The sequence below is a fragment of the Balaenoptera acutorostrata genome, chromosome 16 (assembly GCF_949987535.1).
Source record: "Balaenoptera acutorostrata chromosome 16, mBalAcu1.1, whole genome shotgun sequence".
NCBI lineage: Eukaryota > Metazoa > Chordata > Mammalia > Artiodactyla > Balaenopteridae > Balaenoptera > Balaenoptera acutorostrata.
This window is the reverse complement of record NC_080079.1, coordinates 26,996,778-27,020,845: the sequence shown is the minus strand read 5'-3', so window position 1 is coordinate 27,020,845 and position 24,068 is coordinate 26,996,778. Positions and strand designations below refer to the sequence as shown.

The 24,068-nt window shown below is 49.4% G+C and overlaps 3 protein-coding genes across 11 annotated transcripts in view; 1 reads left to right on the top strand and 2 right to left on the bottom strand.

Annotated features, from left to right (window-relative positions):
• Nucleotides 1-75: 75 nt before the first annotated feature.
• On the bottom strand, nt 76-10,434 carry CUEDC2 (CUE domain containing 2). 5 transcript variants are annotated; one of them, XM_057531480.1, is made up of 9 exons: nt 10,416-10,434; nt 1,985-2,071; nt 1,491-1,634; nt 1,335-1,396; nt 1,126-1,247; nt 858-1,040; nt 654-715; nt 486-573; nt 76-401 (listed from the first exon to the last, which is right to left on the bottom strand). In XM_057531480.1, exons 2-9 carry the CDS (start codon nt 2,056-2,058, stop codon nt 255-257), a joined length of 882 nt encoding a protein of 293 aa, XP_057387463.1. In that variant the 5' UTR covers nt 2,059-2,071; nt 10,416-10,434; the 3' UTR covers nt 76-254. The 5 variants fall into 5 exon arrangements, with proteins under 5 accessions (XP_057387463.1, XP_007187313.2, XP_007187315.2 ...); XM_007187251.2 differs by lacking the exon at nt 10,416-10,434 and adding an exon at nt 7,408-7,541; XM_007187253.2 differs by lacking the exon at nt 10,416-10,434 and adding an exon at nt 7,408-7,541 and having other exon boundaries at nt 486-546.
• C16H10orf95 (chromosome 16 C10orf95 homolog) lies at nt 10,416-18,248 on the bottom strand. 4 transcript variants are annotated; one of them, XR_009005726.1, is made up of 3 exons: nt 17,559-18,248; nt 17,384-17,435; nt 10,416-10,514 (listed from the first exon to the last, which is right to left on the bottom strand). XR_009005726.1 is itself a non-coding variant. In XM_028167750.2 (2 exons), the coding sequence occupies exon 1, from the start codon at nt 18,246-18,248 to the stop codon at nt 17,589-17,591; it is 660 nt and encodes a 219-aa protein (XP_028023551.2). In that variant the 3' UTR covers nt 10,416-10,514; nt 17,559-17,588. The 4 variants fall into 4 exon arrangements, 2 of the variants coding, with proteins under 2 accessions (XP_028023551.2, XP_028023549.2); XR_003623858.2 differs by lacking the exon at nt 10,416-10,514 and adding an exon at nt 10,529-12,732; XM_028167750.2 differs by lacking the exon at nt 17,384-17,435.
• Nucleotides 17,806-24,068, top strand: part of MFSD13A (major facilitator superfamily domain containing 13A) — a 26,261-nt gene continuing 19,998 nt past the window's right edge. Inside the window, exon 1 of one of the 2 annotated variants that reach the window (XM_057531478.1) lies at nt 17,806-18,307. The gene's annotated coding sequence lies outside the window, so the exon portion shown is untranslated. The remainder of the gene's footprint in view (nt 18,308-24,068) is intronic. The other variant, XM_007187247.2, reaches the window with a different exon arrangement.

Sequence of the window (24,068 nt, the reverse complement as noted above, 5' to 3'; positions counted from 1 at the left end):
GGGATGTGAGGCTGGGAGAGACAGACACAGTACTCCAGCACCCCAGCTGTGAAATGACCAGAATGCACTCACACCTTCCTGGGGCTACCTTTACTGTGCCCATGGCAGCTCCAAGAGGAGGTTAACACTGTGGAGCAAGGAAGTAGGGAAAGACAGGGGACAGGAGTTAGGGCGGGCCCTGTGTGGAGGTGTAGGGCTCCTGCATCCCTCTGGGATCTGAGCCTAGACGGCTCCGGCAGAGTCTGGCGAGTGCCTCAGTGGAAGCGGTACTTTCTGGCTGGCTTGAGGTTGATGTATGTGGCCTTCATCTCCTCAGCCTCAGGGTTCCGCACATCTTTGAATCGCTCCCCTTTCGTGCTCACTACCTGGTTGTCGATGTATCGGATCAGCTTCTTGGGAGCCTGTCAGGCAATCAGGTAGTGAGTAGCAGAAGCCAGGAGACAGTTGCACCCACTCCATGACCCTAGGAGCCGCGACCGTCTCACCTCCTTAGGAGTCATAGGCCGGTGAATCTTCTGATCCTCTGCGCTATCCACCATCATGTACCTGCCAAAAACTGGCTGGGTGAAGCTCCTGCCAGCCTAGGAAAACCCTCTTAAGGGCCAGGCCTGGCCCGGCCCAGCCCAGCCCAGCCCAGCCCAGCCCAGACTCACTTCTGCAGGATGAAAGACTTCAGCTCATCCTTTTGGGGGCCTCTGAGGCGCCTGGGCAGGTCCTGCAGAGAGAGGAAGCCTGTCTAGGGCCTAGGGTACCAGCAGGAAAAGCAAATGGGGATAGGCTAGGGGCGGGGGCTTAACACTAAGGTGGAACATAGCTGAGGTTACATGGGGTTGGGGGGGGCGTCTAGCAGAGGATACCTGGTTGGGGCCATCCCAGGCTGGAGGCCCCTCCTCCTTCCCCTCTACCAGCATCTGCACAGCTTCTTCCAAGTCCCCTCGAGCTTTGGCCAACACCCACTGGGCCTGCTCCACCGAACAGGTAGGGAACACCTCCAGAAGTACGTCCACCCCTGGCAGCAGTTCCTCCTCAGCGCCGGATGCCTGTGGGCATAAATGTTGACAAGAGGCAATACTTCCTCCTTTCCAGGGCCCTAGCTCCCTCATCGGTACCCTCCTCTACCAGTACCTCATCTTGGGTGTCCCCAGCAGCAGTCGGAGAAGACATCGTCTCTTCTCTGAGCCGCTGCAGAGGCTCTGGGGAGACAGATACCTGACCTTGGACCTCAGAGCTCTGTGGTTGCAGGTTCTCTTAAAGAGGCAGAAAGAGCAACAGGTTTGCCAGGGCTTTGGAGGACGGGGGTTTGAGTCACCCAAGTGCCCAATTCCCAGACTCACCTTTGTTCCTGGCACCACTCAACTGCCCTGAGAGCTTCTGCATCATTTCCCCTATTGTACCTCTGAAAAGGCAAGGAGGGCGGTAAAAGGACAACTCTGCCCACCCTCCACAATCAGCCAGCCCTCCTCCTCCTCTTGGTCCCAGCCAGGCCCCACCTGGGGATGTGGGCGAAGCCAGGCACATAGGCCTCCATCATCTCAGTGAAGGCCTCCATATCGAAATTCTCCTCCGATGGGCCTGAGGGGCCCAGGTCCTCAAGGACCCCGAGCACATAGGAGAAGATGACCTCATCCAAGCCGCTGCAGGAAGGGAACAGGACAAGCTCTGTTACCTCCAGCATTGCCACCTAGCCTGGGACTCCAGCCCTTGGCTTCATGGGGTCCAGGAGCCAGACCTCAAGCCTTAAGCCCAGAAGAGTATCCCACCCCCCCACCCCCTCAGAGCTTTGGTTTCCCGTCTGTTCAACAAGGGTGACGGGAACAGGATGAGAGGTAAGGCCATACCAGCAAATCATAATCAGCCCTCCTCCACCTGAGGAATAGGGCTGAGTACTTCCCACCCCAGTCTTTCCACTGGCCAGGGCCCAGAGTACTGCCCAGCAGCTCCAACTCTGGCCCCAGCATGACCCTTCTAGGAGAGCATTTTCTACCTGAGATCAGCCTCTGGGAGGTGCGTCTGAACAAAGGCAAGGAGGGCTGCACTGACAATCCTCTCCAGCTCCATGCTCTCTCCTCTTCTAAAGGGACACAAGACAGAGGCTTGTCAGGCCCTCTTCTGCCTACCCCTGCCCACCAGGTCCAGGGGCGGCCAGCTCCTCCCTTCTGCCCTGCTGTGGAAACCATTTGTTGATGTTGCCCATAGCTTCCAGATCTTCAGCCCTCCCCCGCTCCCTCAAGCAGAGCCACAGCCCCCTGCCTGCCTGTCTCTCCACCTCCTCCAGCCTGAGACAGGGCAGGACACTATCTCAGGAGAAAGTTTCCAGAGTGGACGTTTCCCTCCCACTTCCCCCTGACCTCTCCCCATCTCCCCACCCCATTCCCCAACAGTAGGCCTAGACCCTCTGGGAAGAAGCCAAGGTCTTGAGGTCACATGCCTCCTGGCTGAGGAATCCCATCACTGAGAGGGCCACTTGGCCCCCAAGTCCAACCACAAGGGACCCATTGTCCAGCCCCCCAAGAAGCAGGCCTCAGGACTGAGCACAGCCGTTCCCCCACCCAGAATGGGCCACCCACCCTCTGCACAAAGGGGCTTTTCTGGCTCTGGGGCCCAGATAGAAGGGGAAGCCTTTCATGAATTCTCTCTTCCTGCCAGGTCCTTGCCCTTGCAGCAGCTTGGGCCTATCTACGGAGGTCTTTTCATCTTCCTTCCCAAGGCCTACGGAGCCCTACAAGATCTGGCCTTTGCTTACCTCTCCAACCTCACCACTCCCTCCTCGCTGACTCCACTCCTGCCCCAGCAGCCTCCTTGCTATTCCTCAGACTTGCCCAGTTTCTTTCTACCTGTCTCCTCCAGATATCCACATGGCTCATCCCCTCACCTCTGCCAGGGCTCTGCTCAAATGTTGCCTCCACAGAGAGACCTTCCCTGACTAACCGACCAAAATTAGGCATTCCCCATACTCCCCAATCCCTTACTCTGCTTTATTTTCTATATAGCATATACTACAGCTCCATGTTATCTTTATGTTTATTTGCCTGTTGTCCTCCCCCACAGAATGTAAGCTTCAAGAAGAGGGAGTTTGGGGGGGGGGTACTTTGTCTTATCCATTGGTATAGCCCTAGAACCTAGAAGAATGCCTGCACTTAGTAGGTGCTCGATAAATACTTATTGACTTATTTCATTCCTACTTACATGCTTTTGACTCCCTAAAGTCTGTATTTGGTAGCCAGGAACATTTAGGTGGTAAAGAACTGCTCCAGACCCACAAGTCCGAATGTCAGCTCATTATCCCACTCAGAAGACTCAGGGGCACCTCAAACTGGACCTACCCCCAACTCACCATATCCTCCCGATCTGTGTACTCCCCCTCCAAACAGGCACCTCCTGTTTCACCGGCTAACATGACTCACTCAGCTGCCGAACCTGAAACTTGGGGGTTACCCTTGATTTCACCCTCTCTCAACCCCTGCTGCAATCAATCAATCACCAGGTCCTGTTGAATCTATTCCCTTATTATTCTCCATTCTATCCACTTCTCCCCAACTACAGTCTGGCTTCCGCTCTACTAAATTTTCTCAGGCTAAGGGCATGAGTTACTTTTTCAGGTTTTGGTCTCATTAGGTTGAACCATATGAACTTGCCAATATTAACCTGTTTTTGATCTCAAAAAGAAAAGAAAAAGGGAATTTCTTATAGTTTCACCTAATATTTGCCCTTTCAAGCAGCACCAATGTTGGTCTAGGAGGCATCACATCCTCCTATTTCTCTTCTACCTCTCTGGCCATTTCTTCCCAGGCTCCCTTCTCTGTCCCCCTCTCCTCTGCTTCCCCCTAAATGTGGCAGCAAAGTTCAGGCTCAAAGCTGCTTCTCGTTTCTCGTCAGTCTGCACCCTCTCTCTCTGGAAGATCTCATCTGGGCCCACATCTTCTTGTACCAACTCCATGTCACCAATTCCCAATGTCCAATCCTCTAGTTCAGACTCCTCCTCTGAGCTACACACTTGTACATCTACCTCTCTGATACCTCCATGGGGATGACTTAACATGTCCCAAACTGACATTCTCCCAAGTCTTTTATTCCTCCAAGGCTGTCCTCAGTATACGCATGTCCACGTACCCAGCTGTTCCTGCCACAAGTCTGGGAATTATCATTGACACCATCCTACCCCTTGCCTTCTCACATCCAATCAGTCACCATGCCCTGACCATTATCCCTCAACATATCTACTTCTCTCCATCTCTACTCCCACTTGGCTCCAACTCTTGCCTTAACTGCAAGAGTTTCCTAAACGTTCTCCCCACTACCATCTTTCCCCCAACAACCTATTCTCCACAAAGATCATGGCTGTACAATATTTACCAAAAAATCACACTTTTCCTGCTTAAAATCTATCAGTGATTTCCTGCTTCCCTTCAGATAGTCCAGATTCTTTTTGTGGCCCTCAATTCAGGGCCTTACTCCTGCCTACATCTCTCCAGCCTCACCATGCAGCACGCCGCCCCGAGATCACTCCCCTCCACCCCGGCTTGCTTTCAGCTTGCCAGCACTCCAGCTTTTTCACGGCAAGGGTCTTTGCACAAACTGTTTCTTCTGCCTGGGCAACGTGCCACCTCCACCCCTTCACTTGCTAACTAATCTCACCTTTCAGGTTTCAGCTTACAATTTCCTTCAAGGGATGCTCCCCTGATCCTCTAGAACTGGTTTGGTCTCCTCTATCTTACACCCTCATTGCAGACTACACTTTTCCTTACTTAGCAGCACCTTTTACAGCTATAATTAAAACATTACTGGGGTTTCCCTGCTGGCGCAGTGGTTGAGAGTCTGCCTGCCGATGCAGGGGACACGGGTTCAAGCCCTGGTCCGGGAAGATCCCACATGCCGTGGAGCAACTAAGCCCGTGCGCCACAACTACTGAGCCTGCGCGTCTGGAGCTGTGCTCCACAACAAGAGGGGCCGCGATGGTGAGAGGCCCGCGCACCGCGATGAAGAGTGGCCCCCGCTCGCCACAACTGGAGAAAGCCCTCGCACAGAAACGAAGACCCAACACAGCCATAAATAAATAAATAAATAAATAAATAAATAATTAAAATTAAAAAAAAAAACATTACTGGGGCAATGTTTAATGTTTCTTCCACATGTTTCATGAGGGCAGAGACTACACACCTGGCTTATTCATCAATGTACACTCAGTGTCTTCTGTGAAGTAGACACTCAATAAACAGTTACTCCCCACTTTAGAAATGAAGAGATTGAAGCTCAGTGGGTTTAATGACTTGCCTAAAGTCACCTGGTTTGACTGTGGTAGTCAGGAGATAAATCCAGGACACCTAGTTGAGTGAGTGTATGTTCTAGGGGCTACTCCAGGGGATGGGGAGATGTCAAGACCTCCAATTGGGTTGAGATAGGGTTACCATCTATTATCGCAGTTCCCTTGTCCCCTGACTGGTAACACAGAGTTGCTGTGACAGCACAGGGGTCACTTAGGACAGCAGAACTGAGAAGCCCTATCCTACCAGGGGAGGCCAGCCTCTTGCTCCAGACCCTAGCATAGGCCCTGGGGAGGAAGAGAACTGCTCAGACAGGGCATACCAGATCCCATCATGCAGCTCCCCCAAGAAGTCAGCCCCCTATGGAGACCTACATCCACCCTGGGTTATACCAATCCTGGCTGCTAGCAGTTGCCTGCCAACCTCTGCTGGGACAAAGGTCCATGGATGCTGCATGAAAGCTTCTAGGGACGAAGCTCTCAGTGATGTGTCTGATGCCCCTAGGTTTCTAACCAAGGTCCAAGAGCTGGGGAGTTATTATTAGGAAACACCCCACTGTGCCCAAATAAAAAGTCTTCCTGCCCTGAGCTTTTGCTCTAGCTTGTCTCCTAGTGGAACATCCCCCTTCCTCCTGTTCTTGGGCTGCCCAAACTTCACCCAGCCTTCAAAGCTTGCCACTTATTTTTCACCCTTCTCCATCCCCCTAGGCTTCCTCAGTATCTCTTTCCTGCCCAGAGGCTTCTCCTAATATTTCTCCTCCATAGTCCCTAAGCTGGGGAAGCTGCAGCCTGAGCAGCCAGCCTTCTCCAGGGTAAGAACATGATTTCCCTGAGACTTTTCAAATTCTGGATATAGCCCACAGAACCCCATTACTTCCTGGGGGCTCCAAATCAGGGTTCACTGGTTAGTTGCACCCATGAAATGTGATTGTCATCCTGTCATGAGTCCTGTTTAAACACCTCTGATGAAGGTAAAAATATTTAGCATTTACTGACTGCTTACAATCTATCAGGGATTGTTCTATGCACTTTACATGTATTAACTTACCTAATCCTCACAATTACCTTAACATATAGATACTAATATATCATATTGATATTATCCCATTTACCCAAAAGGAAATGGAGGCACTGAGAGGTTAAGTAACTTGCCCAGGGTCACACAGTAAGTTAATGGCAGATTTACACCCAGGCAGTCTGGCTCATTGTTAATCACTACACTATACCACCTTTCATGATGCAAATGGTCAGTCCCCAGCCTGTAATCTGATCCTCTCCTGCTTGGCTGGCCCTCTTGCCTACCTCAGAATCTTTGCTCACACCATTCTCCCCATTCAGAATGTCTTTCCCTTTGCCTCTCACTCTGCAGGCCTCACTTCCTCCCTGGAGCCAACCCTGACTGCCCCATCCTCACTGCCCCCAGCTGGCCTGAGAGCATCCCCAGGACCAAGCACAGGCCTGGACTTTCCAGATGTTCCATAAAACCCCCCTGGACAAGTTTAAGTGAGACTGGGGGAAGGAGTACCATGTTGTTCCCTTGGGGTGGGGAGATGCCCAAGGTGGAGGGAGAGCAGGCCATGTGGGAGGAGGAATCCTGGGAAGCAGAGTGGAAGAAGTCTGGGGCACTCGAGGGTCTAGAAACGAGGTCTTCACTGCTTCTCCCAGCCCCTACGAAGCCCAGCTCCTGGGGCCCTAGTCCCATAACGCAGGTTCCAGAACACATCATTGTCCCCTGACCCCCAAGTCAGGTCTTAGAGGAGCCAAGGACACCGATAGGTACACAAGGGATTCCGGCATCCAAAGTCAGGCAGGAGCACAAATGGGGGAGGCGGGAACACAGGAAGTGGGACCACGATGATGGCCGACCCCTGAAGCAGGAGCTCCCTAAACGAGCTAGCGGGGTACCCATAAGCATCCAGAATAGTGGGCCCGAGGGCACAGGGATGCGGTTGCGGCCCTGAGGGACACATGACGAGGGAGGCCTGAGCAAGCTAGGATGTGCCTTGATACAGGGCAAGGCGAGAATCAGAGATGGGGGGTCCGGCGGGCCCCGGGGGTACTGTGGGGAGACACACATGACGGGTACCCTGGGTCAACGCTCTCCGCGACTCTCCTAGCCCTGGGCCGGGGCCTGGAAGGGAAATCACCTGCTCCGTCGGGCGCCGCCGGCGACTTGTCCCGCGCGGTGCAGCTCTCATCCCCCAACCCCACCAACGAGATCAAAGGCGGGGCCCAGAGCGGTTTCTTTCCAGAAGCGCTGTGGTAGCCATTTTTAAGAAGGGCATGCCCACAACTGGGCGGGGCTTCTGCTACCATTCTCATTTGTCTTAGAGCTTTGGGCGAGCTCCCGCGGCGGCCATTTTTGTTGAGGGCAGGGAGGAGTTAGGCTTGGAGGTCCAGCCAGTGGGTGGAGTCTCAGTGACTGGCTGTATCCCCTCCTACTGCCTTGTCGTCTGCCCAGACAGAACATTTTGACCCCACCCAGTGTCTTCCCATCCGTCTTACTTCCTCGCCCCCAAATCTCCGCCCTCAAATCCTGTAGCTTCCCCACCCCCACCCCGCCCTTGTCTCGCCCTCGTTGGTTCTTGTGGCCCTACTCCTAGACCCAGTGTTCTTCCCCAAATCCCGTGTCTCTCCCCCTTCGTGTCCAGTCCATATTCAAGCCCTGTCACCCAACAACTCTTAGGTGCTGACTTACCCGCCATGTCTATCTCTCCTTTGTATTCTCTTAACAGCGATGTTTCCCCAAGATTAGTGTGGGTTACAGGGCCTGGGTCTTGGGACCTGAAGCCTGGTTTGGATGGGGGAGGGGGTGGCAGCAGGTGCTCTGAGCGAGGATCCACCTGAGCGCAGATCCAGGACGGCCTGCAGGCCATGCCCACCCCCAGTAACTTCATGCCCGAGTTGGCAGGGCTTCTCATTTAGGACAGGACGGCTGAAATCCAGTACCCTGTAAGGCCTCAGCTTCCTCTTTCTCTTCCTGCTATGGAGCTTCCCGGTGCTACCCTGTGGGGAAGCCCATAGCTTTCCCTTCCCAAGAACCCTTTAATGGGTCATGAGGGAAGGAGTTCCATTCAAGGATGAACTCTCCCATCCCCGATCAGCAGGGATGAGCCTCTTTTCAGGGCTAGTCCCCTTGTGGGGCGCTGGGGACCCAGAGATTGTCCCTATCCGCAGGAGCTCACAGTCCAAGGTAGAAAGTCCCATCCTCTCTTCCCTAAGGACTGAGGCAGTGCCAAAATATGGAGAAAAAGGGGATCACTGCTCCCTCTTCCAGTCCTGTCCCTCACAGCAGCCTCCCACCTCCCCACCAGGATCCTCTGGCCTCAAAGAGAGCAAGATGTTGGCTGCTGGAGAGAGGGGGCAGGAAAGGGGAGGGAAGAAGGAGGGAGCACCTTTGGTGACACGTCTCCCATAAAAGCACTGCTGCTGCCAGCCGGGTGCTGCTGGGGTTAATGAGGGGTGGGGTGACAGCCACTCTGAACTCTGGCCAAGCAGGCCACTGGGAAAGGGGTGATGGATAGCTGCCAGCCCTCTAAAGACTTGGCCATCGCTCCCCTTCCCCAGTCCCCTATCCTCCCTCCCCCTCCATTGCACAATACTGATGACTCTTCTCTCCCTACCACCCCCATTACAGGAATTTTCAGGTTTCCTCAGAAGAGCTGTCCCTAGTCCTGGCTCAAGACCCTTGTGGCCATCCCTGAGGCATACCATTCCCCCTCCCCCACGGCCTGTTTCTTGAATAGCAGTTGGATGTAGCTACATATTATCATGGGAAAGAACTTCCTGAGCTTTCGGGGAAGGATGATGGGAAAGACCATTTAGAGGGAGCCCCTCAATTCCCAGTTCAGACCCTGGAGAGTCTCAACTCTGTGCAGCAAGGGTTAGGTTTTGGAGTCAGAGGACAGAGGGTGGGCTGAGGAGAGGGACCACCACAGGCACAAGGACACACACAAACTGTAAGGCAGGGGATCCAGGGAACACTTGTCCTTCTCGACATTCCATAGCAGGCTGGACCTTAAGCCCCTGATTTGCTGTCCCCTCAGGTCTCAATCTCTCTCCACAGGATGGGAACAAACTCCACTTACGCTTTGGATGGTGCTTGACGCTACATGAGGTAAAAGGAGGGATAGCGATACCTCCTCTCTCCCCATTCCGTCAAACGAATTCTGCAACTGATGCTGGGTCTCCTGAGCTGGTGGGAGGAGCTAGAAGCCTGCGCCGAAGCTCCCCCTAGCACATCAGTTCCCCATCATCCAACCTCAGAATGAGGAAATTGGGCTTGAATTAGGCATAAAGAGCAGATTTCCCAGACATTAAGAGCAGAGAAAGAACCCAGCTGGCTGGTCTCAAGGGGTGGGAGGGACTCAGACTGAGGTGAGGAAGGGAATGCTTTGAAAGATGGGGGCGGGGGGGGGGAAGAGGGGTGTCCCCACTCTTGCTTGAGGTCAGCAAGGGCTCTCTGGGCAGGGTGCCTGGCCCTCCCACACCTTCCTCCTTTCTCAGAAGAGCCGGGATGGGGCGGGGGCGGGAGTTGGCTGGGGCGGGCCCTATTTAAGGAGCAGTCTCTGGGAGCATCACTATAGATCCAGCTCCAGGAGGGAGAGAAGAGGCTTCATGGGTAAGTGCAGAACCCCTTCTCTCAACTCAAGCAGGGTGGGGGTAGGGTGACTCCTGAGGCTGCCAGCTTGCCTTTCCATCTCCAGGGATAGGCTGCAGGTCTGCCCCGTGAATGGGAATAGCACCCCAGCCCTCAGTTTAATTCCGTAGAAAGTCAACGTGTGTTTCAGGGAAGTCTTTCTCTTCTGCTCCCTTATCTATCCCAGGTACTTCAGATCTTCACTTCAGGTGGGGAGATTTTCAGGGAACTGGGACTCCTGGACCTCTCTCTATCTTGGGGATCCACATTTTGTGGGTCCTCTTTGGCTCAGGAAGCCACTCATTCTCTAGAGAAATACCCTTCTCAGCGTACATGTTCTGGCTGTTCCCCTAGCCCCTTGCCCATCCAGTTCCACATCTGGCCCCACCAGGAGCATATCTGGGCAGGAGATGACGGGTCTGACTCTGCAGTACCCACGGAATCCCTACCACAGCCCTGAGTCCCCTCCCCTCATATCCTACATCAATATCCTGTTAGAATTTAGAGAACCCTTACCTCTTTCCCTAGCAATGGGCCCCTATTTTCAGCTCCAAGCTCAGACCCTCGATGGGATAGGAGGAATCTTGAGATCCCAGGTTCCTCTTCTGACACATCCTGGGAATGGGGGAAAATTCACAGAAGGGATCACAGGAGGGCAGCATCAAGGCTAAGAGAACTTCGGCCATCTGGCTCTGAGAACTGAATTCCATAGGCTGTGAGCTCTAGCAAATGCCCTGGGGACTCAGTTCTGGTGCCCGGCTGTGCTGTACTGTCAATACTGAGGTCATGGGGGACCTGCTGTCTCAGGCTCACAGCGTCCTAGCCAGGTGCTGCCACCTGCCAGAACTTTTAATAACTTCGAGTTACTCTTCTTGTCAAAGACTTCAATGGCTCCCCAAAACTCCTCACCTTGCCATTAGTCTTTCAAAGTATGGCCTCCACTTAGCTTTCAAGCCTGATCTTCCATTGCTCCCTGGTTATAACCTGTCTTCCAATGAAACCCTGCTACTTCCTGTTCCTGCTGCCATGCTTTTATTCATGCTGATCCCTCCTCAGTTCTTCCTGGGACACCTCCATTCCATCACTATCTGCTGGAATCCTATACATCCTTCAAAGCCTCTCTCAGATGCCTCTTACAAGAATCCTCTCCAACCCCTCAATGATGCATATGATCTCCTACAAATCCTCCACACTCTGCTTCCAGTGAGGCTTGATTCATGAGCCCCATAGTGTCTAGTCCTGTGTCCTACACAGAGTGGCTGTTCAATAAACGTTCCTTGTATCTTGCTGAGTGTGTCTCGTGTATGAAGAGGCAGTTTGGCCTAGATGTTAAGGCTACAGTCAGATTTCCCAGGTGTATTCTCTGTGTGTACCCTTGGGTAAGTTGTTAACTTCTATCAGCCTCAGTTTTCTCATCTATAAATGGGAATAATAATTATATCTACATCAAGGTTTTTGTGAAGATTAAATGATAGTTTTTGTACAGGGCTCTAGCACGATGCCTGCACACAGTAAGTTCTCAGTTAAGTGTGTGAGATTGCTATGATTTTTTTTTTTTTTTTTTTTGTATTTTGGCTGTGCCATGTCACATGGCATGCGGGATGGTTCCCTGGCCAGGGATCGAACCTGGGCCTCCACTGTGAAAGCACCAAATCCTAACCACTGGGCCACCAGGGAACTCCCTGTTATGATTCTTATTATCCTCCCTTCAGTAGGATGTGAGCTACCCAGTTGGGAGGTAGGATAGGGTTTAAAATTGGTCAGTCAGGGTTTATTGAGCAAAGGGCTCTAGACCAGATGCCAGGGTTGGGTAAAGCTGGGGCGAGGCCAGGAGGAGAAGGCCATCAAGATGAGTTTGGTAGCCCAAGCCCTGCTGGGATCTAGAAGCTCTGGATTCCTACCTACTGTGTGACATTGGGTGAGTCACTCCTCTCTGGCCTTGGTTTCCCAGCATAAGGTCAACTGAGGAGGTTGGGCCAGGTGAACAGTAAAGTCCCTGGCAGCCCAGATGTTTTATGAGTTCTAAGCTTCTAAGGGTTAAGTTCAAAGAAAAGATCAAACAAAGAAGCATCTAGGCTCCCTGCAGGGCTTCCTTACATCCTTAGGGCTGAAGCAAGCACTGGGGTTTGGAAGGATTGGCATGTTGGACTGAGCTGAGTGGCAGTACTTCCTTCAAAAAGCCTGTAATTGGGGGCCTCCTCCCTCACTGGAGCTGGGGGATAGGGGTATATTGTGTGCAGTCTCTGGGCATTTCCAGGGCATATGTGGAAGACTTGGGGGAAGAATGTGAGCAATGCGGATTCTCAGAGATGGGGGAAGTGTTTTTTTTGTTTTTTTGTTTTTAAATTCCTGTGAATGGAATTTTTGGGGATGTGTACTTAGTTCTTTTTTTAAAATTAATTAATTAATTTTGGCTGTGTTGGGTCTTCATTGCTGCGTGCAATCTTTCTCTAGTTGCAGCGAGCGGGGGCTACTCTTCGCGTTGCGGTGCGCGGGCTTCTCACTGCAGTCGCTTCTCTTGTTGCAGAGCACGGGCTCTAGGCACATGGGCTCAGTAGTTGCGGCACGTGGGCCCTAGAGCACGCGGGCTTCAGTAGTTGTGGCTCGCAGGCTCAGTAGTTGTGGTGTGCAGGCTCAGTAGTTGTGGCTCGCGGGCTCTAGAGCGCAGGCTCAGTAGTTGTGGTGCATGGGCTTAGTTGCTCCGCAGCATGTGGGATCTTCCCGGACTAGGGCTCAAACCCATGTCCCCTACATTGGCAGGCGGATTCTTAACCACTGCGCCACCAGGGAAGTCCCGAGATGGGGTAAGTTGAGAGACTTCAAGGGTCTGGACCTGAGACGATAGAGAAGGAAGGGGATTCAGAACACACCTAACTTGGTATGAGACTCATGATTTACTTGAAACCTGCCTTGTTTCAAAAAAGGATTTGAGGAGGCTTACCAGCATGCAGACAATTCTCTAAGATTAAAACATAAAATCTGTGACAGAGTACATTTTAAATGTGTATCCTTTTTGATCCAGAGATTCAATTTACTTATTATTGCTATTTTTATTTTTAGTTAGAAATTATTTCAAACTTAAAGAAAAGTAGCCAGAATCGTACAAAGAACTCTGGCTTAGCCTTCTACCAGATTGACCAACTGTTAACGTTTTGCCACGTTGCTTTCTCTAATCTATAGTCCTCATTCAAATCTCGTTACTTGTCCCAACACTGTCCTTCACAACAATTTTCATTCTGGTTCAGGATCCAAAACAGGATCATGCGTTGCATTTAGTTTTCATGCCTTTTTCTGTCTCCTTTGACCTGAAACCTTTGTCTTTTATGACATTGACATTTTTGAACAATTTTCTCTCAAATTAGGTTTATCTGAGGTTTCCTCATGATTATGCCTTACTGCTGAACTGATGTTGTATTTTTCAGTTTAACATATCAGAGAGCACATGATGTCAATTTGTCTCTGTTAAAGAAAAAATTTTAGGGACTTCCCTGGTGGCACAGTGGTTAAGAATCCACCTGCCAATGCAGGGGACACGGGTTCAATCCCTGGTCCGGGAAGATCCCACATGCCGCAGAGCAACTAAGCCTGTGCGTCACAACTACTGAGCCTGCGCTCTAGAGCCCGCGAGCCACAACTACTGAGCCTGCACACCACAACTACTGAGCCAGCGAGCCACAACTACTGAAGCCCGCGTGCTCTAGGGCCCACGTGCCGCAACTACTGAGCCCACATGCCTAGAGCCCGTGCTCTGCAACAAGAGAAGCCACCGCAATGAGAAGCCTGCACGCTGCGACTAGAGAAAGGCTGTGCGCAGCACCGAAGACCCAATGCAGCCAAAAATAAATAAATAAAATAAATAAATTTAAAAAAATTTTTTTAAAGGCACTCATTAAAGATGGTAAGAAAGACTTTAAGAGGGACTACTGCAATGGGGTTAAAGTGTTATCCACCAGTTTTCCCTATTATACTATCACGTTACTATTTTTTTTCAGGTTACTATTTTAAAATTTGTAATTAATAAATATCTTATTGGAACATATTTGAAACTATATAAATATCCAGTTTCTCATCAAACTTTCACCCATCAGTTTTAGTATTCAGAGATGATCCTCACCTGAATCAATCATTACTCTGATGATTGGGAATGGTGATCTTCTAATTTCATTATTCCTTCTACTATAAGGAAGAGCTTTCCTTTCATATGTATTTTTTAGTTAGTATTAGTATGGACTTAGGGATCCTTATTTTATTCAGCAGGTTATAATCTGTTACTGTGATTATTTGTTTCGATGCTTAAATTGTCCTTGATTTGGTCAGTGGAAGTCCCTTCAAGTTGGCTCCTTTGTTCTTTTGACATTTTTGATCAGTCCTTTATTTTCTGGCACAAGTTGTTCCAGTCTCATCTTGTACCTTCCCTGCCACAGCCTTGGAATCAGCCATTTTCCCAAGGGGACTGGTTCCTTTTAGTGGAGAATGTAATTTAGAACCAAAGATCTAGGCACTGGCTGTGCTTGTGCTGCTAGGGTGGCATTGTTCAATGATTCAATTTCTAATTCTAAGACTTCAGATTCCACAATTTAACACTTGTGTATGTGAATAAAGATGCATATTCAAGGACATTTATTCTCATTACCCTCACAACTTCCAAATAAGACCCAGCCATCAGCTTATTTTTTGCCTGTATTACTTCAAAAGCCTCCTAACTGCTCTCCCAATTTTCAAAATGGCCCCTCTATAGTCTCTTTTCCACACAGTATCCAGAATAACTTAAAAAAAAAAAAATTTCCCCCTGCTCATAACCCTCCATCCCCTAAGAATAAAATCCAAAGTTTTCTACATGGCTTCAAGGTACCACAGGATCCAGCCTCATCTGTAACCTCATTAATTATCACTTTCCCGCTCGCTCACAGGACAAGGACACCCCAGCCAAAGGGTGTTTGTACTTGCTTTTCTCCCCCAGCTATTCAAATGGCTCGTAAAGGTCTTTATTAGGTCTCCACTCAAGAGTCACCTCTTCAGAGAAGCCTTCCTTAACTATCCTGTTGAAAACAGCACCCCATTACTTATCACTGTGTGACATTACATCGTATATTCCCATTTGCTTGTTGTCAGTCTCTGTTTCTCTACATTACACCTCTAAAGTAGGCTCCATGAGGGCAGGGAGTTGTTTGGTTTTTCTCCCGTAGCACCAGTGCCTAGAACACTGCCCAGCAAACTGTGGGCTCTCAAATGCCTGTCAAGTGAATAAGGATAACTTTCATTCCTTGGGACTTTTGCACCCACCATACTTCCTGCCTGGCTTCCCCTCACCCTTCTCTTTGCATGGCTAGCTTCTTCATATTCTTTAGATCTCAGCTTAAATGTCTTCCATAAGGACAGAAACTGCCACGGCTGTCTCATTCACTATGGTATCCTCAGGGCCTACCACAGTTCCTGGCAAATAAAAGGCACTCAAGAAATTTGTTGGATGGACTTTTAATAGCTAAAAACTGGAAAGAATCCAAATGCTATAGAATATTGGATGACTGTTAAAGAATGAGGTAACTCCATGTGCATTGGCATAAAATGATGTCCAAGATACACTTAATGTTTAATGCAACAAGCAAAACTGTGCAATTCATTTTATGTAATTAATACTACGTGAACAGAAAAAAACAGTAAAAAATACTAGATTGGACCTCAGTGATCATTTGGGGGTGAGGGATATTAGAACAGATTTTAACTTCCTATTTTATAAATTTCTGTATTGCAAACTACTTTTTAAAAACAAACACTACCCTTTGAGCACTTAGTACATGACAGGCACTGTGGTAAACATTTTTTGTGCAGGATTTCACAGTACCTTCTCAATAATCTTATGAGATAGGTCCTAATACCATCATCCCCATTTGCAATGAGGAAATTGGTTCAGGGACATTAAGCAATTCATCTAAGGTCACACAGCAGACCCATCACACTACAACACCTCCCTGTGTCTCATAATTAAAAAAAAAAAAAAAAAGGAAAGGAAAATAAGATGAAACTAAGGGTAACAGTTCAGGATCAAGGTTGTACACAAAAGATTCTAAGCAAATTTGGCTCCCTAGAAACCAGGGCAGGGCTTCCCTGGTGGCGCAGTGGTTGAGAATCTGCCTGCCAATGCAGGGGACGCGGGTTCGAGCCCTGGTCTGGGAAGATCCCACATGCCGCGGAGCGACTGGGCCCGTGAGCCACAACTACTGAGCCTGCGCGTCTGGAGCCTGTGCTCCGCAACAAGAGAGGCCGCGATAGTGAGAGGCCCGCGCACCGCGATGAGGAGTGGACCCCGCTTGCCGCAACTAGAGAAAGCCCTCGCACAGAAACGAAGACCCAACACAGCCATAAATAAATAAATAAATAAATAAAATATTTAAAAAAAAAAAAAAAAAGAAACCAGGGCAAATAGAAAAATATGATCAATTATGAGATCCTTGGTGATTCAAAGATAAAAGCAAACCACTTATCAGCAGAAACAGCTTTACCAAATGCTGAGGTTTAATAGAACTTCTCCATGAAACTCATAAATACAGCAGTGTTCAATCAAGTGATCTACAGCTTCAATAACATACCTGTATACCCAGGTAGCTGTTGGCCAACCACAAATGGAAGTTCAGTGAAAGCAATTCCAATAGGAGCCAAATTTATACAGCCTGGGCATCAGATCTGGTGGTTTGGCCAGACTCTTACTTAAAATTGGATGTGTGACCTAACCCTCCAGCAAACTCCTATAATATTGCAAATTCACCCTATTAAACGCTGTTAGCAAGAATCAGGAGACAAGAAGTGACATTCATCTTAAATTTCAACGTTGGTAAATTTTCCAGGTAGGCTGGGTTGGTTTTCTTCTTCTTTTACAGATGAAGAAACTGAGGCTCAGAGTCTAGAAAATGTCAGCGCCATTATGGATCTGATTATGGATCCCCTCCTCAGCCTTCCTCAGCCATGCTTGTCATCCACGCCTCAACAAAATAGGTTATGCCCTCAGAATCTCTCTGGGGGTGGTGGGCCTCAGGACCTAGAAGAGTGTCCTCTTGCACTGGAAGGGAGCTGGTTAAGGGAGAGTGAGGCCCAGCCAGTGAGGAAGCACACTTTTTCCAGAGGTCCACTCTAATACTCACCTCCAACACCTTGTACCCCAAGATGGAAAGTAAGGCTCACATTACACAGATGAAGAAAAACCCCCATCCCCAAGCATAAAAATGATCTTGAAGCCTACACTTGACTTCACTCATTTATTTACTTTTCTTACAAGCTGGGGATAGGTGGGCCCTCAACTTGGGGAGTTTGGAGAGCTTTGCTGGAGGGAGGACAGGAAAAAGAGAAAGTGGGGGCTTATTGCAGGGCAGGCTTCAAAGGGAAGAAGATGGGGAGGAAGGAGAGAGGAAACAAAGGGTTCAGGCCCTCCTTCCACCACACACTCAGGCTTCCCAAGCCCAAGTATAAGGAAGGAGTAATAGGACACCCACCCAGAGATGTCCTTGATCCATTCTCGCCCTTGCCCCGCCATCCAGCAATAACCTGAGAGAAATCAAGGAAGTGCAGGAAGTGGGCGGTGGTTAAAAAAAAAAAAAAGAGGTGACAGGTGCACCCAGCCCCAGCGCACAGCTGTGGCGGCAGGAGGAGAGCCGCGCGCGTGCTCACCCTGGCCGGCCGCCGGGCCTCGCGGCGCCCTCAGCTCAAGTCTTTCCTCTTCTTCCGGCGGCCGCGCTCCGCCGCTTCCCCCGCGGGGCTGCTGTCACCGCTGCAGCTGCTGGCTGGCCGGCGCAGCACTCGCCTCTCCGTACGGTACTCGGTCTCGCGCACGCGCGGCGCGCCCTGCAGCAGGAACTCGCCGCCGCGATAGGTGACGCGCACGTCGGTGCGTGGGTACGTGCCGTACGCTCGCCGCAGCTCCCGGCGCACGAAATCCGGCAGCTCGAGGCGCGGCCCGAGCGCACGCTCCACGCGGCCCCATCGCAGCTCAGCTTGCAGGCTGCCGCCTTCAGGCCACTGCGTCCCGTTCTCGACCGCCGCCAGCCCCGCAGCTGCGGGCTCCTGCAGTGACGGCCCTGGGTAGCTGGGCGCTGGGAACGGCGGTTGCAGGGCCGCGGCGTAGGCCTGCGGGAAGGCCCACAAGGGCGGCGTGACCACTAGCGTCGCGCCCGTGGCGTGGAAGCAGTGGTATTCCCGCGGAGCCGCCCACTCGCCCGCGCTCAGGCTCGGGGGCCGGCTGCAGAAGTTGTGGGCCTGAATGGGGGGCAGCAGCGGAGGGGCGGGCAGGTAGGTGTAGGTGAGGTGCTGCAGCAGAGGCCAGACGTCCTGCCCAGGCTCCAGGCAGCAGTATGTGTACATGGTGTGAAGCTCAGGCGGCCGGCATTGTTACTGGGATCTCGTCCTGGTCCAGACCTGGGGTAAGGATGTGGGGTGTGGGTACACTTTGTTATCATCTCCACCACCGACCCTGGGGCCTGGTTACCTGGGGCTCTGGTTCACAGCAGGGGGCCCTGCACGTGTGCCCGACTTCGGGGAACTCTTCCTAAGGAGTTCAGCTCCCACCTCACCTCTTGTCCTAGGGCTGGACCCAAACCCCAGGCTCCCAGCAGGCAAGAAGGACCCAAGCCTTTTTCAAGCCCCCAGTCCTGAAATGTTCTTCCCAGGTAGCTCCCCACTCACTTGTCTCCTTTAGCCTGGGGGAGCTGGTCCCCAGCATTTGGGGGAACCAGAGAGATCCAAGAGCGGGGCTCCTCTCCACCACTTTTTAGTTGAGCTGCTCTCCTCCATGCCCTGCCTCAGCCACACCTCCCGGTTTCCAGGCAAAGGGAAACACCTTGAGCTGGCCAGGAGCCAGCCAGCTTGTGTCTACACTGGGTGACCCTGCTGGTCATACCGGCTGCGACTTAGACGCTGAGGTCTGTGCTCAGGGATGCCCGCAACATCACTGAGGACATCCAGTGGCCTTTCCAGTCAAGTTAGTTCCCTGTTCTCCACATCCCCTTTTTCCAGCCAGGTGGGTTGAGTTATCCTAGCATTTGAGTGAAGCTCCTGCACATCAGGCACTGAATCAAGTTGCTTATGAGCATCTAACTTCAAGTTTACATCAATCCTAGGAATGAGGTACTAATATTTTTCTGACTTTACATAGCAAGAAGCTGCTTGCTTCAGATTTGGTACACAATAAATGTATTCTATGACTGGGGCTTACGTAGGTTAAATGTCTTGTCCAGACTCACACAGCTAGTTATGGTAAGGGCAGAATTCAACCCCTTGTCTGTCTCAAGACTTGTGCTCTCAACAATAGCTTAATCACCAGTCCATGCTGGGGCTTTTTTCGGACTATCTGACAATCCTCCCCTCTAGAATGTTCCGTAAGAGCTTATAACTTTTTTAAAAAAGAACTTCTAATTCTTATTAGCCACGTGAAGAACATGGTGGTATCATTCTCATTTAATAGATAAGGAACAACAGAGTCAGAGAAGTTAGGCCACTTTCCCAGGTTCACATAGTCTATAACTGGCACAGTGGGATTTGAACCCAGTGCAAATGATTCCAAAGCCCAGAAGCTACTTGGGTGAAGCCAGAAAGGTTGCTTCGTTCAGATGGGTTGAGCACTGTCTGAGCTCCAGTCCCCTCTGGCTGCAGGTCATGCCCTTCCACCTCTCTTCCCCAGTGGGCTGGGTAGTAGTTGCTGCATGATTAAAATGGATACCCTCTTCTAGTTTCTGGGCCGCCAGGCCATCATACTTTCCTTCCCCTTCTTCTGTTGACTTAAGCAGCATCATGACTAACCCCCATAGGTTCTCCTAGATTCTCAGCATCCTTCAAAGCCCAGCTACCCTCTGAGGAGGTCCCCCACACTCAGCCTGGTGATGTCACATTTCTTTATACCTGACTGAGCCACTCTGTCAAGTCTAATTCAGGCCAGTGGCCTAGTGAGAACAGCAGCTAGGACTAGGTTAGGGTATGTATCTAACACGCCCTACCCAACAGCTCCAAGAAGGGAGCCTCTCCCTTAAGAACTGGTCCCAGGACATAGTGGCCTTTGTTGGGGGAGGCCTCCCACCCCCAAGATGTCCATGGCTTAATCCCTGGAGACTTGTTAGTATGTTATATTACATGGCAAGGGGGAATTAAGGTTGCAGATGGTATTAAGGTTGTTAATTAGCAGTCCTTAAAATAGGGAGATTATCCTGGATTATCTGGGTGGGCCCAGTGTAATCACAGGAGTCAAATGTGGAAGAGAGAGGCTGAAGAGTCAGAGTATGTGATACTAAGAGTCAACCAGCTCTTGCTGTTTTGAAGATGAAAGGGGTCATGAGCCAAGGAATGCAGGCAGCCTCAAAGCTGGAAAAGGCAAGGAAATGGATTCCTCCCTAGACCCTCCAGAAAGGAATTGCAGTTCTGCCAACACCTTGACTTTAGTTTATGAGACAGAATTCCAACCTCCAAAACTGTAATAGATTTGTATTAAGCCACTAAGTTTGTGGTTATTTGCTAGAGCGTTAGTAGGAAATTAGTATACCTCCCCACTCCTATTTATAACTTTGCCCCCTCTCCAAATCACAGCACTTGAAGAGTGTCCAAAACTACCTATTATAGACTGACCTCACCCCAGCCTGGAGCTCAATGATGGACCCTGTGTGACTGGCCAGTTTCTCCCCCATGGGGATCTGGTCATACCTGGGTGGGAGATGAGGAGAGTGTGAGACCAAGCTCAAGTTGGAGCCTGGGACAGTGAGAAGCCTGCGTTTTAATATTGGTTCTGACATGCTTGCTGAAGGAGACTGGGGAGGCAGTCTTCAGGAAAAATGAGAAAAATAAGGACCAAGCTGTGAGTTTCTCAGCATTCATTCACCCTGATTCCAGTAACAGCCCCCAGATTTTTTGGGTCCCACACCTTGTCTAGTCTCAGGAAAGTGGTTCTGGGGGAGTTGGCTGTAGCCCATCCTTAAATTGCCTGGGTGATTTAGGGCTAAACCAATCATCACTGTCGTCCCTCTGGCCATAGTGATTGGTTTAGGGTAGCCATGTGACTCAATTTGGGCCAATGGGAGCCAAGCCCAGGGCTTTGTTCTCTAATTGCATGGAGTGAAGTGCTCTCTCCCCTGGACAGAGATCTGAAAGAATGCAGTTCTGAGTCCAGAGGTGAAGATCTCTCTGAGCATACAGCTGCAGAAGAAGTGGAGCCAAGGGTCAGAGAGAGAAACTGGGTCCTGATGACATCGTTTGAATCCTGGACTTTGAAGTTACATGAGCCAGTCAATCCCCTTTTTTCCCCCTCTGGTTTTATTGAAATATAGTTGACATACAGCACTTATAAGTTTAAGGTGCACAGCATGATGATTTGACTTCCATATATTGTGAAATGGTGACCACAATAGGTTTGGTTAACATCCATCATCTCATATAGATACAAAAAAAAAAGAAAAAAAATTTTTTCCTTGTGATGAGAACTCTTAGGGTGTATTCTCTTAACAGCTTTCAGCTATACCATGCAGCAGTGTTAACTTTGCTCATCATGTTATACATTACATCCCTAGTATTTATTTATCTTATAACTGGAAGTTTGTATCTTTTGATCACCTTTATCCAATTTCCCTTTCTCCATAAATTCCTTTCCTACTTAATCTAGTTTGAGGGAATCTTTTTTTATACACATAACTGGTTGTGTTTACTTCATATAATTTTTTTTAACATCTTTATTGGAGTATAATTGCTTTACAATGGTGTGTTAGTTTCTGCTTTATAACAAAGTGAATCAGTTATACGTATGTCCCCATATCTCTTCCCTCTTGCATTACTTCATATAGATTTAACCACAAAAGACATAATGAAATGGGCATTTAAAAAATTATTTCAAAGCACCATCATGTTAGTCTTTAGAAAATTGAATGTTTAGGTTATTATACTATGGAGTGAAGTCTTCTGTTGCTTGCATCAACAATACACCCTGACTGTTTTTCCCCCAGAATTTTATTATGAAAAATTTCAAAATTCAGCAACCTGAGTAGTTTCTGATCAGTGACCCCCACGATCAGAGGCTCTTTTGTGGGCAAAGTAGAGGATGGAGAGAGTCTGGAAGCCAGTCTTGGAGGAGGTTCACACCCTAGTTTAGGAAAACTGACAACCAAAACAAGATCAGGGAATGGAAAAGAGACATGGGAGTAGATTCATCTGGACTTGATTCCATATAATTGCCTGGATGGAGAGGGGAGGGTAAAGGTGGATGCACATGTTTTTAGCTTGGTCAGCTGGGTGGGTAGTCAAGACGATCCTGGAAATAAGAAACACTTGGGGTGATCGGAAGTTGAGGGAGTGCTGGGTTCAGGTGGGACGTTTGGGAAGCTATCCAGCAGCAGTTTTATATTCAGGCTGGAGATGGGAGGTGGAGTAGTCATGAAGGAAAGGTAGTAGGTGAAGTTACCAGAACAGCTGCTACCCTGGCCCATATTACACTGTGTCGTCATGGCTGCCAATTTGTTGCGTTCCACCTATGCCTTTTGAGGGCAGTTGAGGTATTGTTCTTGTACAATGTTATATAAATTTCAGATGTATAACATAGTGATTCACAATTTTTAAAGGTTATATTCCATTTATAGTTATTATGAAATATTGACTATATTCCCTGTTATACTATATATCCTTATAGCTTATTTATTTTATACATAGTAGTTTGTACCCCTTAATACCCTACCCCTATCTTGCCTCTCCCTTGTTCCCTCTCCCAACTGGTAACCACTAATTTGTTCTCTATATCTGAGTCTGTTTCTTTTTTTTTTAAACTACTTTTTTTAAAAAAATTATTTATTTATTTATTTATTTTTGGCTGTGTTGGGTCTTCGTTGCTGAGCGCAGGCTTTCTCTAGTTGCTGAGAGCGGGGGCTACTCTTCGTTGTGGTGCACGGGCTTCTCACTGCGGTGGCTTCTCATTGCAGAGCACGGGCTCTAGGTGCACAGGTTTCAGTAGTTGTGGCACATGGGCTCAGGAGTTGTGGCTTGTGGGCTCTAGAGCTCAGGCTCAGTAGTTGTTGTGCATGGGCTTAGTTGCTCCGCAGCATTTGGGATATTCCCAGGCCAGGGCTCAAACCTGTGTCCCCTGCATTGGCAGGCGGATTCTTAACCACTGCACCACCAAGGAAGTCCTGTTTCTTTTTTCTCATATGCACTAGTTTGTTTTATTTTTTAGATTCCACATAGAAATGAAATCATGTGGTATTTGTCTTTCTCTGTCTGACTTATTTCACTTAGCATAATACCTTCCAAGTCCATCCATGTTACTGCAAATGGCAAAATTTCATTCTTTTTTATGGCTGAGTAGTATTCCATTGTGTATGTGTGCATATATATGTATATATATAAATATGTATATACACATATATATATATGCTCACACGTTCTTTTTTTTAATATTTATTTATTTGGCTGTGCTGGGTCTTAGTTGTGGCACGCGGGATCTTCATTGTGGTGTGTGGGATCTTTTAGTTGAGGCATGTGGGATCTTTTACTTGCAGTGTGCAGGATCTAGTTCCCTGACCAGGGATCGAACCTGTGCCCCCTGCATTGGGAGCACGGAGTCTTAGAGGCTGGACTGCCAGGGAAATCCCTAGGCTCACTTGTTCTTTAAACATTCATCTTTTGATGGACACAGGTTGCTTCCATATCTTGGCAATTGTAAATAATGCTGCAGTGAACAATGGGGTGCATGCATCTTTTCAAATAGTGTTTTCATTTTTTTTCAGATAAATACCCAGGAGTGGAATTGCTGGGTCATATGCTAGTTCTATTTTTAATTAATTAATTAACTTATTTATTTTTGGCTGTGTTGGGTCTTCACTACGGTGTGCGGGCTTCTCACTATGGTGGCTTCTCTTGTTGTGGAGCACGGGCTCTAGGCACACGGGCTTCAGTAGTTGCAGCACGCAGGCTCAGTGGTTGTGGCATGCGGCCTCTAGGGTGCGTGGGCTTCAGTAGTTGTGGCATGTGGGCTCAGTGGTTCTGGCTCGTGGGCTCTAGAGCGCAGGCTCAGTAGTTGTGGTGCATGGGCTTAGTTGCTCTGCGGCATGTGGGATCTTCCCGGATCAGGGATCGAACCCGTGTCGCCTGCATTGGCAAGCGGATTCTTAACCACTGCGCCACCAGGGACGTCCAGTAGTTCTATTTTTAGTTTTTTTGAGA

Excerpts from the sequence above, each read along its gene's own strand:
- CUEDC2 (XM_057531480.1), bottom strand. The coding sequence starts at position 2,058 with ATGGAGCTGGAGAGGATTGTCAGTGCAGCCCTCCTTGCCTTTGTTCAG. Across the intron at positions 1,041-1,125 it reads CTGGGGACACCCAAGATGAG|GCATCCGGCGCTGAGGAGGA; the intron begins GTACTGGTAGAG and ends TTATGCCCACAG. Across the intron at positions 716-857 it reads CCTGGGATGGCCCCAACCAG|GACCTGCCCAGGCGCCTCAG; the intron begins GTATCCTCTGCT and ends CTCTCTCTGCAG.
- C16H10orf95 (XM_028167750.2), bottom strand. The coding sequence starts at position 18,248 with ATGTACACATACTGCTGCCTGGAGCCTGGGCAGGACGTCTGGCCTCTG.